At 47.7% G+C, this 17,410-nt stretch overlaps 1 protein-coding gene across 3 annotated transcripts in view; it reads right to left on the bottom strand.

The window, feature by feature from the left end:
- The window catches only part of MPPE1 (metallophosphoesterase 1), a 26,729-nt gene extending 11,142 nt beyond the window's left edge, over window positions 1-15,587 (bottom strand). Inside the window, exons 1-3 of one of the 3 annotated variants that reach the window (XM_062201348.1) lie at window positions 15,365-15,587; window positions 14,210-14,292; window positions 1,944-2,327 (exon numbers count right to left, since the gene is read on the bottom strand). In XM_062201348.1, the coding sequence (XP_062057332.1) occupies window positions 1,944-2,224 (281 nt within the window). In that variant the 5' untranslated portion in view covers window positions 2,225-2,327; window positions 14,210-14,292; window positions 15,365-15,587. Of the gene's footprint in view, window positions 1-1,943; window positions 2,328-14,209; window positions 14,293-15,132; window positions 15,331-15,364 lie in introns of those variants that run through there. The other 2 variants (XM_062201349.1, XM_062201345.1) reach the window with 2 other exon arrangements.
- Between the last annotated feature and the right edge of the window lie 1,823 nt (window positions 15,588-17,410).

Here is a 17,410-nt window from a genome sequence, read left to right as displayed (position 1 = left end):
TCAAGTCTGTTCCTTGGGTAGAGGCCATTTAAGAAGTGAACTAAATGGTCCCATTCTTCTTCTACAACCCCACTCTTGCTCCTGCACCTGCTGCTTGGAAGGACCAAGGAGTCTATCTGATTCAACATGGAAAAGGAAGGCACCCAAGAAGAATCAAGCTGCCCCCCTACACACTCCTATACCCCTCAAAGGCCAAATTCTGCTGCAGGGTGTCCAGAATCGGGCCCTACCACACCTAAAGCCATCACTCCACCAAGAGAGCTCCAGGGACCCAAGAGCACTCGATGCAGCTCCAGGGATGCCCACGTGAGCCTGATCCTGCACCACTCCCAGGGAACAACGGTGTCTAGCTTAGGTCTCACATCCCTTGTTTCAGAGTTAGGAGGATACAACAAAAGAAACAGACTAGTCAACATCAAAACAGTAAATCCTGTAGATTTCTGGACACCCAGGAGGTCTTCAAAAAATCATGGAAAATGCATATTATGAAAAAACTATGAATGGGTTTTGAACTTTTTTTTTATACCAAAATACACTTATCTTTTTATTCCATTTTATCCATGAGCTTTTTGAAGTCTCCCATATAAATAATCATCCCAGAAGTGAGAGAAGCAAACAAGAAGAGCCTGGGGTACGCAACTTGACACACAGTGGCTTCATACCCAAGGCCACCTGCTGAGCCACTCACTGGGTGGCCACAGAACACTGCCTACTCTGTCCCAGGTTCTTTGTTAGCAACAGGAAATAGAAAAGCTCCTTCCACAACATGGTTATGAGATTAAATAAAACAGTGGCTGTAAAGTGCCCAGCACTGCACACTTCCCAGCCCTCCCTCCTGTCCTCCTGTCTCCGTAACCAACACCTATCTACGTCATTTCCTAAGGACTCCAAGATGGGCCCTCCTTTTGACCACACACTCCTGACTGTTACATCCAGGGTACAGAAATAGGGGAAGATGGGGCAGCATTGTGGTACAGCAGATTAAGCTGCAACTTGGGGTGCTGGAGCGCCAGTTCGAGTCCCAGCTACTCTGCTTCCAGTCCAGCTTCCTGCTAACGTGTTTGGGAAGGCAGCAGATGATGGCCCAAGAGCTTGAGTTTTTGCCAGCCATGTGGGAGACCCAGATGAAGTTCCTGGCTCCTGGCGCAGACCTGGCTGTTACAGCCATTTGGGAAGTAAACCAGCAGAAGGAAGATTTGTGTATGTGTGTGGTGTGTGTGTGGTGTGTGTGGTGTGTGTGCATGTGTGGTGTGTGTGTGTGTGTGTGTGACTCTGCCTTTCAAATAAAGGTTGGGGGAGGGGAGAAAGGGGAGGAAAGGGAGAAGACAAAGAAGAGGAAAACAGGAGGAGGCAAAGGAAGGGAGGGGGCGAAGGGAGGGATAGAAAGAAGCAGAGAAGGAAGGGAGGAAAGACGAGAAGGACTGGGGAATGTTTTAAAAAGGAAAAAAAAAATGTTCCTGGAAAAACCTTTGTGGTTCCTATGGGAAAAACAGACAGAATGTGCTGGGGCAGACTGGACAGACAGGCCCCAAGTCCTCCTCAGGGAGATGGCCACAGCCTCTGCCTGTCTCCTGTGGCCCCGAGGAGACAACACTCAAGGGCCTCAGAACTACACAACAGCAAGGGTGAGGGAGTAACCAGTCCAGCTCTCTGTCCTCGCCCTGCCCCGTGGTCTTCCCACGGCTGGGGGGCTGCTTGTATCAACCCACATACAAACAAGGAGGTGGCTGCTCAGAGGGGCCCTAGAAGCTCAAAGGTCACACAGCTAATCAGTGGCCCAAATCTGACTCTTCAATCACAGGGCCCCATATTTGACAATGCTCAGTAAACAGGAAGTTCCAGGGGAAGTCCAATGCCCCAAATGCCCTTCTTGGAAAGGACGGTACACCTGCCCTGTGGGCACAAGGCAGTACCACTGGCCTACAGAATTTCAGGATTCTTACCTTCGTAATTTGTCAAACCAGTGGCCAGTTACCTCCCCAAGCAAGTGAGTGTCGGCCAGGAACATGGCCCTCAGCACAGGATCAAGAGTCTGTCGTGCCTGGTCACGGGCTCGAGTTTTCACCTCAGGCCAATTACATCGAAAGATCACTACGTAATAGATCAAAAACTCACAAAAGAAAAGCACAGCCAAGACAATGGCTGTGAGTTTCAAAAACAATGAGCTTCTCCTCTTTAAGAGATGCAAAGTCAGTCTTCCAAGCCCCCATCTGATCATGGCCATTTCGAGTCCTCAGCAACCAAGAGTCAAAAGTCCAGCAGGAATTCAGTGCGGAAGGCTGTGGCGCTCCGGGGGTGCATGTGGGATCCAGGTCTTGGCTGTGTACCTACGGGGCAAAGGAAGACAATTGAGTTACGCTCCTCAATAATTCCTATATCACTGACTCCTACTATTAAGAACTTCAAGAGCTACAGAATCTTTCCTACGTTCCACATGCGGTAGTTGTCTTGTGCTTTTGCAAGGATAATAGACCAAATGACTAATAAGAGAACCTACTAACCCCTTGGAGGTCTCTGTACCTCCACAGAGAATGACCCCACAGAGACGACCAAGCTCTCCCACACTCTACAAATCATCAGAAGAAAACACTCAGAGGGATGAGTGTTTGGGTGGGAAGACAGTGTGGGAAAATGTGACTAACATGCTAGTCACTGGATGCCCAAGAGGAGTTACCGTCACACCTGTAAGGCTTTAAATCCACAGGTTGGGGCGAGCATTTGGCACAGCCGTTAAGGTGCTGCTTTGGGATACCAGCACCCATATCAGAGGGTCTGGGTTCAAGTCCCGGCTCTGCTCTCAATTTCAGGTTCTGCTAATGTGCACTCTGAGAGGCAGCAGGTGACGACTCAAGTACTTGGGTTCCTGTTACCTACATGGGAGACCTGGGTTGAGTTTCAGGCTCCTGGCTTCGGACAGGACAAGACCAAGGTACTGCAAACATTTCAGGAATGAACCAGCAGAGGGATGCCTCTCCCAGACCCCTCCTCTGCCTTTTAAATAACAGGTCAATTAAAATTTTTAATATATATCTTATTTTTATAAAAAACCAAGAGGTTCATAAGCCCATGGTAATGTGTGGCTCTGGGTGTTTTCATCACTATTCTCCACTGCTTTCCCCCAAACGAAGCAAATCTTCGCAGATAATGTGCACTGAGGACCCAAGCGAGTCATTCCACACTGGATGCAGGTCAGGAGCTGACGAAGCCACTCTCTGCCGTGTGAACACTGAATCCTGCAACCAGATTAGATGTTTCCAGAAAAATGGGATTTTCTCTGCAAATTAGGGTTGGAACTTGGGATGGCCTTTTTTTTTTTTTTTTTTTAATTATTTATTTACTTGAGAGGCAGAGTTACAGAGAGAGGGAGAGACAGAGAGAAAGGTCTTCCACCTGCTGGTTCACTCCCCAAATGGCCACAACAGCCAGAGCTGGGTCAATCCGATGCAGGTACAGGGGCTCAAGCAACTGGGCCATCTTCTACTGCTTTCCCAGGCCATAGCAGAGAGCTGGGTTGGAAATGGGGCAGCCAGGACTTGAACTGGCACCCATATGGGATGCTGGCGCTGCAGGTAGAGGTTTAGCCCACTACGCCACGGCACCGGCCCTGGGACAGCCTTCTTTTACAGGACATTTCCATGCAGTGACATCTCTATGGAAACTATTTATGGATTTATCCTGACTATCAGATGAATGCTGCATCCTATAAGAAAGCATCTATTTTTGAACCACCCAAAGAGAAAAACTGGTAAAAGGCTGCCCTGAGATGGCCTGTGTAAGGTGGAGCTCCACTCACTCTGCTGAGCACAGACTCTACTCCCCACCCTGGAGGCTACAGACAGCTCAGCTGTCAGACAAGCCTCTGAAGGCTCACAGGGCCGAGGCGGGGGCATTGACCAGAGACCCTACCAGAGCCAAGAAAGAAGAAAATCCTGTTCAGGGAGATGTCTTTCTAACACAAATCCAGGGACTTCACATGGTTCATGATCAATCTTGTTTCCTTTTGTTTGTTTGCTCATTTGCTTATTTGTTTGTGTTTGGTTTGGTTTTTCGAGAGGCAAAGAGACAGAGAGGAGAGAAAGAGCAAGAGACAGGGGGCTCCCATCTAGTGGTTCACTTTCCAGATGCCTACAAAAGCCAGGGATGAGCCAGACCAAAATCAGGAGCCGGAAACACACTCCATGTGTCCCACGTGGGTGGCAGGGACCCACCTACTTAAGCATCACCTGCTGCCTCCCAGGATCTGCATCAGCAGGAAGGTGGAGGCAGGGACCAGAGCCAGACATCAAACTCAAGTACTCCAATGTGGGACACAGGCATCATAACTACTAGGCTAAACTCTCAACCTCATTTCTGTAACGTCTAAAATAATCACTGAAAAATCCAGCCTTCAGAATGGTTGAAATTTGCATGGAAAAATTAAGGCTAAATCTCGGCTGGTGCCACGGCTCACTAGGCTAATCCTCCGCCTGCAGCGCTGGCACCCCAGGTTCTAGTCCCAGTTGGGGCACCAGATTCTGTCCCAGTTACTCCTCTTCCAGTCCAGCTCTCTGCTGTGGCCAGGGAAAGCAGTGGAGGATGGCCCAGGTCCTTGGGCCCTGCACCCGCATGGGAGACCAGGAGGAAACACCTGACTCCTGGCTTCAGATCGGCACAGCGCACCAGTTGTAGCGGTCACTTTGGGGGTGAACCAACGGAAAAAGGAAGACCTTTCTCTTTGTCTCTCTCTCTCTAACTCTCCCTGTCAAAAAAAAAAAAAAAAAGACTACATTTCAGTCCCTATCAAAGTGGCTGGCTTACTTCACAGTGGTGTGCCATGATAAGCCCCCACTAAGATAAGGAAACATGTGAAAACCTTACCCAAATAAAAATAACTAGGGTGAATGAACAGGTGCTTGGAACCATTATGCAAAGTTTAAAACTTAACTGCAGAATTGGAAATACCTTCAGAAACGGATTCATGAGGCAAGCTCTCCTTGCCTGGCACGGAGCTATATGTAAGTCCTCACTCCCCTAGCTTTCCAGAAGGATCTGGAATGACAGATGGTACAAAACCAATGCCCTGGAGACTGTGCCCATCTTCATCACACAGATGGCAATAGGTGAACCAGTACTTGCTGAAAGAGGGAGCAGTAAACAAACACTAGGTTTTTGAAGGGTGTCATTTCAGAGACAGGTCCAAGCAGCCTTCCATGTAGACTGGAATCAGCTGTCCCCACTGCCCTCACTGGCATTCTCAGAAAACCACAGTCTGGGGCAGGCTTTGTGGGGCAGCAGGTGGAGCCTCCACCTGAGATACTGCAGCCCATAGAGGAATGCTGGTTCAATTCCTGGATACTCTACATCCCATCCAGTTTCTTCCTGATGCATCTGGGAAGGCAGCAGGTGATGGCTCAAGTCCTTGGGCCCCTTCTACTCACATGGGAGACACAAATGGATTTCCTGGCTCCTGGCTTCAACCTGCTTCACCCTAGCCCATATTTGGCTTTTGTGGGCATTTGGGGAGTGAACCAGTAGATGAAAGATTAATATCTCTCTTTTTTTCTCTCTCTGTCTCTCCTCTCTCAATCACTCTGCCTTTCAAATAGATCTTTAAAAGTAAAAAGAAGGGCCGGCGCTGTGGCATAGGGGGTAAAGCTACCACCTGAAGTGCCAGCATCCCATTTGGGCACCTGTTCGAGACCCAGCTGCTCCACTTCCAATCCAGCTCCCTGATGATGTGCCTGGTAAAGCAGCAGAAGATGGCCCAAGTGCTTAGGCCCCTGCACCCACAAGGGAGTCCTGGAAGAAGCTCCTGGCTCCTGGCTCCTAGCTCCTGGCTTCAGATCAACCCAGCTTCCACTGTTGCGGCCATTTGGAGAGTGAACCAGTGGATGGAAGACCTCTCTCTATCTCTACCTCTACCTCTACCTCTTTCTCTCTCTCTCTTTCTCTCTCTCTCTCTCTCTCTCTCTCTCTCTCTCTCTCTCTCTCTGCCTCTCTATAACTCTACCTTTCAAATAAATAAATAAATCTTTAAAAAACAAAAAAAGTAAGGAAAAATAAAAGTACTCTAAGCAGCAGGCCCCAGACCATCAGTGTCACATGCCAGACTTTATTTTCTTGACCAAGAACTTCCTCCTCACACCTGTCTTCTCTAAAGTCAAGCCACACTGCCACAATAATCAGAATCAGCAGCTACGTTACCTTCCAACCAGGGACACCTTTGAGAGTGAAAGCGGCACCAACAATAAGAGGCCAGGACTGGCCGAGGAGTCAGCCCTGGAATGCTGTGGAGGGGGAGGCAATGCTGCCTGCCTGCTGACATGCAGCTTATCACTAACCAAACTCTGGCTTTTTAATTCTTTAACATATTTACTTTATTTTTTTGGAAGGCAAAGATACAGAGAGAGGGAGACAGAGTGAGAGATTCCATCCACTGGTCACTCCCCAAATGCCTACAACAGCCAGGCCAAAACCAAGAGCCAGAAACTCTATCTGGGTCTCTCGTGTAGATGGCAGAGACTCAACTGCTTGAGCCATCACCCTGCTGCCTACCAGGAAGCAGGAGTCAGGAATGTGCTGGGTCTCTAACCCAGGCACCCTAAGAAGGGACGTGGGCATCCTAATCAGTGTCTTGAGCCCTGCGCCCACCTTCTGCCCCTGCGATCAAACTTTAGCATGATCACACAGCTGTCAGTAAACAGGCACCTGAGTGGTTCAGAGCATGGATCAGCTACCTTGATGACACTCGCAAAGACAAAGGAGAGGCGGGTGCTGTGGCACAGCAGGTTAAGCCACCACTTGGCACACCTGCTTCCCCTATCAGAGTAGCAGTTCCAGTCCTGGCTATTTTGCCGTGATCCAGCTCCCTGGGAAGCAGCAAATGATGGCTCAGGAACTTGAATTCCTACCACCCCCATGGGAAACCTGGATGGAGTTCCTGGCTTTTAGAATCGGCCTGACCCAGCCCCAGATGTACAGGCATTTTTTGAGTGGGCCAGCAGATAGATGATCTCTCTTTCTCTCCTTCTCAAATATATATATATAGAAAAGACACTCTAAGGTATAATGAATATGTCCTTTAAGACTATCCAATGAGGGGCGGGGAGCATTGTGGTATAGCGGGTTAAACCGCCACCTGTGATGCCAGCATCCCATATGAGCACCTGTTCCTGTCCCAGCTGCTTCACTTCCAATCCAGCTCCCTGCTAATGGCTTGAAAAAGCAGCAGAAGATGGCCCAAATGTTTAGGCCCCTGCCATCCACATGGGAGACCCAGATGAAGCTCCTGGTTCCTGGTTTTGCCCTGGCCCAGTGCTGGCCATTGTAGCCGTTGTGGCCATCTGGGGAGTGAACCAGGGGATGGTCTCTGCCTCTGCCTCTGTAATTCTGACTTTCAAATAAATAAGTAAATTCTTAAAAAACCAAAAAGTTGTTTTTATCAAACATATCAAAATTTTATATTGATTCCTCATTTCCTTTCAAAACACCTAGAATTCTCCTATAATCCTAAATCTGAACCCAAATCAGCAGTTGAAAACTCCTAAAACCTTTTCTGAGAAGCGGAGGACTGTCTGAGAGGGAAAGGACCCTGGCCAACCAAGGTTGGGCATCCCATATCGGAGCACTGGTTCAAGTCCTGGCTGCCACACTTCCCACCCAGCTCCCTGCTGGGAAAAGCCATAGAAAATGGCCCAAATCCTTGGGCTTCTATCACCATCCACATGAGAGACCTGGATGGAGTTCTAGGGTCCTGGCTTCAGCTAGCCCAGCCCTGGTTGTTGCAGGCATTTGGGGATTGAACCAGTGGATGGAAGATATAGATATAGATATAGATATAGATATAGATATAGATACCTGCTTATCAAATAAATAAATCTTTTTTTTTAAATCCTTCTGCTCAAATCTTGGTAGACTCTTTTTCTTCCTCTATGTTTATGAGAGAGGATAGATACAGGACTCAGCCAAGCCCTTCCCAATCTAACACGTACCCATCTCCAGCTCCAAATCCACCAGGAGCAAGGAGCTACCTGCAAAAGACCCCCTTCTGCCCTGCTAGGAACTTCCTCAGCCTGCACACATGCCCAGAACAGCCCAAGTGTGAGTAACCATGTGACCCTCCTGGGGTGGTGGTAGTTCAGAGCACCATAAATTTGAGCGTGTCATGAGCAAAAAAAGAAACAACCGTACCTGTGCAAAACCAAGCTGGAAGTGCCCTGTGCTGAGGGAACCGCTACGCCTCCCTAACCCCACAAAAGCCCCTGTTCAGGTCCTATCAAGGAGTCAGTGCTGTCTCTGTTGCGCTGACGTACAAACAATGTGGCTTGCCCATTGGCCTCTTGTCAACTGCTGTTTGCAAGTGAGCCAAAGAATGCAGGGTCGGTAACCCAAAGACTTACTGAATTAGTATTCCCAGTGCACGTTACAGTCAAAACATGCTCCATTTTCCTCCCGAAATGAACACAGAATAATCTGTAGAGCTGATGGTAAAGGCACGTAGCAGGAGGTAAGGCGCCACCCCTACCTCATGGGTATAAAGTGACCGTGTGGCGCTCACTTCCAGGCCGAGTCCGGGACAGACCTGCCTTCTCACCTTCTGACCCAGCTGAGCCCCGGTGACTGGGAGCCCTGCAGACACCCCCATCCCAGGCAGACCTGTAAGGGAGCCCCATCTTCTCACCAGGAAAGAGGAAAACACAAGAGCTCTAGAGGGAGTCAGCCACCTGTTCACCCCAAGTCTTTTATTCTCAACACTGGGAATACCCAGTAGCAGTAATGGCAGCTTGCACAGCCCTGCAAAGAATCCAAACCGCAGCTCTGCTCTGTGTCCTTGGGCAGGGCCACTTACTTGGGAACCTCACAACCCACAGTACCCATTCAGCGATGCGAGCTGATGGAAACAATGTGGATCCTTCTATAACAGAGGCATCCTGCAGTGAGATTTTACTATCTATTGACTGATTTATTTGAAAGGCAGAGAGACAGATAGATGGAAGGCATTGTATTCCACTGGTTCATTTCTCAAATGTCTATAATGGCCAGGGCTGGACCAAGCCAAAACCAGGAGTTGGGAACTAAATCCGGGTCTCCTAGGCTGCATGGGTATTTTTTTTTCTTTTTTTAACTTTTAGAAGTACCCTCATATTGGGGCCAGCACTGTGGCACAGCAGGTTAAGCCGCCTTTTGCCCAGCATCCCATATCAAAGTGCCGGTTCATGTTCCAGCTGCTCTACCTCTGACCCAGCTCCCTGCTAAGGGCCTGGGAGGCAGCAGATGATGGCCTAAGTGCTTGGGCCTCTGCCACCCACATGGGAGATCCGGATGGATTTCCTGGCTCCTGGCTTTGGCCTGGCCCAATCTTAGCTGTTGTAGCCATTTAGAAAGTGAACCAATGAATGGGAAATCTCTCTCTCTCTCTCTCTCTCTCTCTCTCTCTCTCTCCTTTCAAATAAATAAATAAATCTGAAGTGGGGAAAAAAAAAGCAGCAGCACCCCTGTATTGTGGAGACTATATAATATTCTTGCTGGCTTATCATCTGATAATAAAACTCACAAATCAGGGCTGGCACCATGGCTCAGTAGGTTAATCCTCTGCCTGTGGCGCTGGCATCCCATATGGGCACTGGTTCTAGTCCCGAATGCTTCACTTCCAACCCAGCTCTCTGCTATGGCCTGGGAAAGCAGTAAAAAATGGCCCAAGTCCTTGGGCCCCTGCACCCACGTGGGACACCAGGAAGAAGCTCCTGGCTCCTGGCTTCAGATTGGTGCAGCTCCGGCCACTGCAGCCATTTGGGGAGTGAACTAGTGCATAGAAGACTTTTCTTTCTGTCTCTCCCTTTCACTGTCTGTAACTCTATCTCTCAAATAAAATAAATAGAATCTTTTTAAAAAAAAAAACTCACAAATCAAACTTGAGAAATGAAAACTGTTTAAGTAATTTTAGTTTTTTATTTTTTATTTTTATTTATTTATTTTTTTGACAGGCAGAGTGGACAGTGAGAGAGAGAGACAGAGAGAAAGGTCTTCCTTTTCCATTGGTTCACCCTGCAATGGCCACTGCAGCCAGCGCACCGCACTGATCCGAAGGTAGGAGCCAGGTGCTTCTCCTGGTCTCCCATGGGGTGCAGGGCCCAAGCACTTGGGCCATCCTCCACTGCACTCCCGGGCCACAGCAGAGAGCTGGACTGGAAGAGGGGCAACCGGGACAGAATCCGGTGTCCCGACCGGGACTAGAACCCGGTGTGCCGGCGCCACAAGGCGGAGGATTAGCCTAGTGAGCCGCATGCAAAGGAAAGCTGCTAACATGGACAGAAGTATTCATTGTTTTATCACAGGAAAGACACAACACAGAACCTGATCTGTTTCCAAACCTGCTGTTTCTTAGGTTTACAGTCCAGTGACACAGGATGGAGAAACTCACTTATCCCTTGTACTTACTAAGTGGGAAGCAATGGAAGCATTGGGCCTGGGTGAGGCACCTCACACTGCCTGGTCAAGGCCCAGCTCCTATTCACTTAGTCTTAGAAAGAAGAGACGTGTTCTCTCTTTTCACGTGTAAGGGCCAGACTTGGAGGGGGTCATAGCATTCACTTATTCAGGCTGTGAAGAGTTGGCCATAGCTCTCTGCCTCTTTAAATTCTTTTTTTAAATGTCCATAGAGGGGCAGGCATTGTGGTGCAGTGAGCTAAGTTGCCACTTGGAAGCTCACATCCCATATCTGAGTGCCTGGGTTCAAGTCCGACCTCTGCTTCTGATCCTGTTTCCTGGGAAGCAGCAGAAGATTGTGCAAATGTCGGAGCCCCTGCCATCCATGTGGAAGACCCAGATGAAGTTCTGGGCTCCCAGCTTCAACCTCTGTGTGTCCCTCTGCCTTTCAAATAAATATAAATAAATAAATTTCTGTAGAAAATGGAATTAAAAACTGAGTTTATTTTGGTACAAAAAAATTTGAAATTCATCAATAATTATTTTACTGTATACATTTTTTGTTAACTTTGTGAAGGCCCTTTATACAGGATTTCAAATACGGCACCAATTTACACTTAGCTCTTATTTCTGTTTTCACGAATTACCCCATACAGTTCAGGGGCACAAGGATAAAGAGATAAACATACACACCTCTGGACATGTGTGTGAGGAAGGAAGCCAGATGACGCATTAAAGGCCCTCAAAGGCTCTTTTAAGAACTGAAATGCTAAACTGTGGTATTTTGATTTCTACCATATTCTTATTCCTAAAACCAAAATGACTCTCACTAAAAAATGTAAGCCGGCGCCATGGCTCAATAGGCTAATCCTCTGCCTGCGGCACCAGCACACCGGGTTCTAGTCCCGGTCGGGGCACCGGATTCTATCCCAGTTGCCCCTCTTCCAGGCCAGCTCTCTTCTGTGGCCTGGGAGTGCAGTGGAGGATGGCCCAAGTGCTTGGGCCCTGCACCCCATGGGAGACCAGGATAAGCACCTGGCTCTTGCCTTTGGATCAGCGCAGTGTGCCGGCCGCAGCAGCCATTGGAGGGTGAACCAACGGCAAAGGAAGACCTTTCTGTCTCTCTGTCTCTTTCTCTCACTGTCCACTCTGCCTGTAAAAAAAAAAAATTTTTTTAAAAAAAGCAGCACCAGTTTATTAACATCTATAATCCCAGAATTTTTCAGAAAAAGCTAGAGAAGGGGCTGGTATTGTGGCATAGAAGGTTAAGTGACTGGCATCCCATCTGGGGGCACCAGTTTGAGTCCTGGTTACTCCTCTTCCTATCCAGCTCCCTGCTAATACTCTTGGGAAGGTAGCAGAAGTACTTGGGCCCCTGCTTCCCAGATGCTGTTCCTGGCTCCTGGCCATTGCAGCCATCTGGGGAGTGAACCAGCAGATGGAAAATTTCTTTCTGTCTGTCTTCGCCTCTCACTGTCATTGAGTCTATAATATTAAAAAAAAAAAAATCTTAAATCTTAAAAAAAAAAAAAGCTAGAAGAGAATATTGGGTTATGAAAGAAGTTTGGTGGTTTGTGACCAGAATTTTTTAAAACCAAATAGAATAAAACACAATAGAAAATATTAGCCCACACTGTACAAGGGAAGGTGTACAAAGTTACTCTGATGAAACTTTTATTTCCACTTCCATATACATGCATATATCTGAGTGTACTGGCCAGGATATAAAATGTATTTCTCCCCACTCCAAGCTATCAGCCCACTTAAGACAGGAACTTGCCTGTTTATACCCCCTGTGCCCACCAAGGGACCTGTACACAGTAGATGCTCAATAATTGTCTGTTGGGGCTGGTGTTGTGGGTTAAATTGCTGCCTGCAATAATGGCATCCCATGTGAGTGCTGGTTCAAGTGCTGGCTGCTCCACTTCCAATCCAGCTCCCTGCTGATGTGCCTGGGAAAGCAGCAGCAGATGGCCCAAGTGCTTGGACACTGCCATCCACATGAGGACCTGGATGGAGTTCCCAGTTCCTGGTTTTGGCCTGGCCCAGCCCAGGATGAAGTGGCCATCAGGGGAGTGAACCAGCAGATGGAAGATCTCTCTCTCTCTCTCACTCTCGCTCTCTCTAGTAACTCCGCCTTTCAAATAAATAAAAATTATTTAATTTTTTAAATTTAATCATAAATTTTTGTTTTTATATATATTTATTTATATTTATATTTATTTTTATTTATTTGAAAGGCAGAGTTACAGAGAGAGGTAGAGACAGAGAGAGATCTTCCATCCGCTGGTTCACTCCCCAGATGGCCTCAATAACCAGGTCTGGGCCAGGCCGAAGCCAAGAGCCAGGTGCTTCTTCCGGGTCTCCCACGTGGGTTCAAGGGCCCAAGACCTGGGCCATCTTCTATTGCTTTCCCAGGTCATAGCAGAGAGCTGGATCAGAAGTGGAGCAGCCAAGACTCAAACCAGTGTCCACATAGGATACTGGCACTGCAGGTAGCAGTTTTACTCACTACGCCTCAGCGTTGACCCCTTCAATAATCTTAAAAAAATAAAGTGTCTATTGTCTTAATATTTCAGAATGAGCCTGGTTCTGTCAAACATTTTAGGATTACAAACATACATATTCTCACTCTTTCCTTCTAATAATACCTACCTGTGTTTAAGAATCCTTAGTTAGGGGTCGGCGTTGTGGCTTAGTGGGTTAAGCCACCACTTGCAGCACTGGTCCGATTCCCGGCTGCTTCACTTCAGATTCAGCTCCCTGCTAGTAGCCTGCTAAAGCAGCAGAACTTGGCCCAAGTACTTGGGTCCCTGCAACCACATGGGAGACCCAGAAGAAGCTCCTGACTTCTGGCTGTGGATCAGCCCAGCTCTTGCTGTTGCAGCCATTTGGGGAGTGAACCAGTGGATGGAGGATCTCTCTCTGTCTCTCCTCTCTCTCTGTAACTTTGCCTTTCAAGTAAATAATTAAATTAAAAGGAAAAGAAGGAAGGAAGAGAAGGAGGGAGGGAGGGAAGAAGGAAGGAAAGAAGGAAACAGGAAAGAAGAAAAGACCAAAGGGGTAACTACTTAGAAAAAAAAAAAAAAAAAACCTCAGTCATTAGAACAGGAAGAAAAAATACATCAATGTCTCCTGTTGACCTTTGATAAGAGGGCCAGACGGAAGTTTACAAAGATTGGCAAACAGGTGCACAGAGCACAGTTACTTACTCATCCATGAATGTAACCTACAAAGGAAAAGCTCGGGGCACTGGCTGGTTAGAGGCAAGTAGTGATGCTCCCCTGAAGCCTCTTGGAAGAAGTCAGCTTTCTTTCCAAAAGAAATTCAAAGGAAAGCAAGGCAGTGCCTGGGTTCTCTCCTAGACCCTGGGGTCCAGGCAGCTGGGAAGCCGATCCTGGCTCCACTACTTCCCAGCTCTGTAATCTCAGGCAAGTCACTCAAAAGAAAACACACACACACACACACACCCTGAACAGCTGACAGTGTCCTATAGCAGGGACTTCCTTTTGGGATCTAAATCCACTAATCTGAATTTTTTTTTTAAGATTTATTTATTTGAAAGACAGAGTTACAGAGGTAGAAACTTTTTGTCCATCCTCATGCTGGTTCACACCCCAAATGGCTGCAAAAGCCTGGAACTCCATCTGGGTCTCCCACATGGGTGCATTCCCAGCATATTAGCAGGGAGCTGGATCCGAAGCGGAGCAGCACTCACATGAGATGCTGCCAATAACCCACTGAGCCATGCTGTTTTCAAGTTTTGGAAGCCTTGACTTGCAGGACAATCGTGGAGTCCTCTCACCTTTTAAAGAATGCCACTGGGGGGATGAAACTGGTATGAAGGATTTAAGTTGGCATCTACTCCCCCAAATCAGGCATGTTGATCTGCAATAAAACAAAAAAAATGCATTGTGAGGCAGAATGACCTTTCACCCAGCAAAGCCCTGAACAGTGTCCCCTGACCTACCTTCAGAGAAGCTAAGAAGCTAAGGAAAAATAACATTATTGCTCAAGAATAACTTTTACATTACAAAATACTTATATGAAAGTACTTTCGGAAAGTTCATAGAAACAGGATTCAAAGATGTTTATTTGGTGTAAAAAGTTTTTAATCCATGCTTTTTTAATCATATGCATTTTCCACAAACGTTTTGAATACTCTTTGCATACATGGATTTTAATTATTTTTGCACCAAAATAAACTTTCATTTTCTACAAAGTTGCTGAAGTAGCCTTCTATATAAAGCATGGTCCTGTGCTGTCCAACACGTGAGAATAATAGCTGCAATCCACAAATGAGCAAAATATTCTACCCACTGAGTGATTTTAAACTTCAAAGCTATCATTAAATATTTAACCACCCCCAAAAAATGACATAAAAAAAAATGACTACTTCCTTTGCACTGCCCTTAAGTTTTCTTACTTGTTCACTATCTTAAATATTATTACCACAGTCTTATCAAAGGCCATACACACATCACACTTTCCATCCTAAGTGGTCTTTTTAAACGATACCACAGATCATTTTTCAGTCTGCAGGAGTCAACCAGGGAGTGAGGCCCTTAGAATTTAATCCAGGGGCCTTAGGTAACAGAGTTTTCCAGCAAACAACCAACTCATTTCCCGGACGCTGTACGTTACTTTGCAACCCCAAAAGAAAAGGCAGCTTCCATTTTGCAGTGCTAGCAGCAAATTAACCATGGGCAGCTGAAATGACTCGCGTACCTTGCCTTCCGGCCGCTCGGCTACTGTTCCAGAGGCCGAGCCGGGCCGAGCCGGGCCAGTCCTCCTAGGGAGCCCCGGCCGGCGCGGCTCTGGGGCCGTCAGGATGCCCAGGCCAAAGGCCCGCACGCTTTCCGCTTCCGCGGCCTGCGCGCGGCACCATCGCCCCTGGAAACTGCCGCGCCCGGCGCCCGCGTTCCGGAACGCGGCCCGCAGCCAGGCCCGGCGGGCTCACCCCTGTGTCCGCCGCGGAGGAGGAGCGCCACGGGGAATCCAGGCTCACAGAGCCAAATAAAGGCCAAAACGGACAGTCGACTGCCTCGTCGTCAACTCCGCGGTCCGTGCGCCATCCTCAGATGCCTTCTGGACGCTGCCGGGCGCCGGGGGCCGGAGGGCGCTGGAAGGAGCGGGAGAGAGGCGAGGGGAGGTCGCTGGGGCTGCGGAACGGGCCGTGGGTTGTGGCGCCCGGGCGGACTCGCGCCCCGGGGTCGGCGGGCTTGCGTCGCTTCGGCCCGGCCCAGGTTCCGCAGCCGCGGCCAGCGCGCTGCACGGCGGGGCCCAGGGGCGGGTCGCAGGTGGGCCGCTCCCGGCCTCGGCGCACCGCGCACCTGCTCCCTGCTCCACTCCACATGGCCGGGCTGGGCAGCACCGGAAGCCCTGCGTTCTAAACGTGCTCAAGAAAGGCACCAGGAACGAACGAGAGCCCCCAGACGGTATTCATCATGGGCTTTCTCTCTTTTTCACTAATAACGTTCTTTTCAAAGTGCTTTCACATCCATTATTTCAAAAAGTCCTCAACACTATAAATTGAAAGCAGAGATCATGAACCCAGGTTTCAAGCAGTTAAATAAGCACCGATTAATACACTGGATCTTAAAAAAGTTAATGGAAAATAAGTGTTACCAAAAAAAAAAAAAAAAGCGGGGCTGGCATTATGGCGGAGCAGGTAAAGCCTGCCTGCAACGAGGATGCTGGTTCGAGTCCTTGCTGCTCCACTTCAGATCCAGCTCCCTGCTGACGCTTGAGAAAACAGCAGAGGATGGCCCAAGTGCTTGGGTCTCGGCACCCACGTGGGAGACCCGGGTGAAGCTCCTGACTTCTCACTTATGCCTGGCCCAGCACTGGAGGTGTGGCCATTTGGGGGTGAACCATTAGATGGAAGACCTCTCTATGTAACTGTGCCTTTCAAATAAATGAAGAAAAAAAGGGGGTGGAAGGGTGGATTTCAAAATGTTCTTGTACTAGAATAAATAACTTTTTTTGGAAGATTTATTTATTTACTTGAAAGAGAGAGGGAGATGAGAGAGAGAGAAACTTCCATCCACTGGTTCACTGCCCAGGTATCCACAATGGCCAAGGCTGGGCCAGGCTAAAACCAGGAGCCAGGCACCTCATCCAGGTTTCTTGGGCCATCCTCTGCTGCTTTCCCAAGCTGTTAGCTGGGAGCTGGATTGGAAGAGGAGCAGCCAGGACATTAACCAGCACCCATTTGGGATGCCAGCACTGCAGGTGACTACTTTTACTCACTGTACCACAAGGCTGACCCCATAGAAAAATAACTTTTAATTCCATTTTCCATGAACTTTTTTGAGTAGCCAAATAGTAATGATACCATAGCAAATTCTCAGCATCACTTCTTGCTTGCTAATAAACAACTCAGTGAAGCCTATAACTCTGCTTTTTTTTTTTATGGCATTTTGTGACCAAATTTATTTTTGTTTAAATTTCATTTATTTTGTTTTATTGTAATGTGCACAAGAAACTACCAAGTAAGCTAAGTATTTTACATTCTCACACATTCCCTCAGATCTCCACAGTTGTTGGAAAAACATTAAAATCCATGCACCAGGGGCCAGCGCTGTGGCATAGAGGGTAAAGCTGCTGCCTGCAGTGCCAGCATCCCATGTGGGCACTGGTTCAGAGTCTCTGCTGTTCCACTTCTGATCCAGCTCTCTGCTATGGCCTAGGAGATATAATGTGTGCCTTCTAGGATTTGTGAAATGGTCTCATGAAAGCTAAGGAATTCGTTTTATAGGTAATAAAGTTTTTCCCATCCTAACTCAATAGTAAAGAGGTTACTTGTAGTATAATGCTGCAAAACTGTAGTTTGGGAAAATGAGTTTGCTATGTACTGAATTTAGAGGTTGAGAATATTAGTTTGGTTTTATTCTTAAGATAAACTGATAAATTGTGCAATAACTAATCTTTAGCAAGTAAATTTTAGCTAATTGAAGAATTTTTTTCTTACCATGTAATTTCACATTCTTACATACTAAATGTT

Source organism: Lepus europaeus, chromosome 9, assembly GCF_033115175.1.
Source record: "Lepus europaeus isolate LE1 chromosome 9, mLepTim1.pri, whole genome shotgun sequence".
NCBI lineage: Eukaryota > Metazoa > Chordata > Mammalia > Lagomorpha > Leporidae > Lepus > Lepus europaeus.
This window is presented reverse-complemented; position numbering and strand designations above follow the sequence as displayed.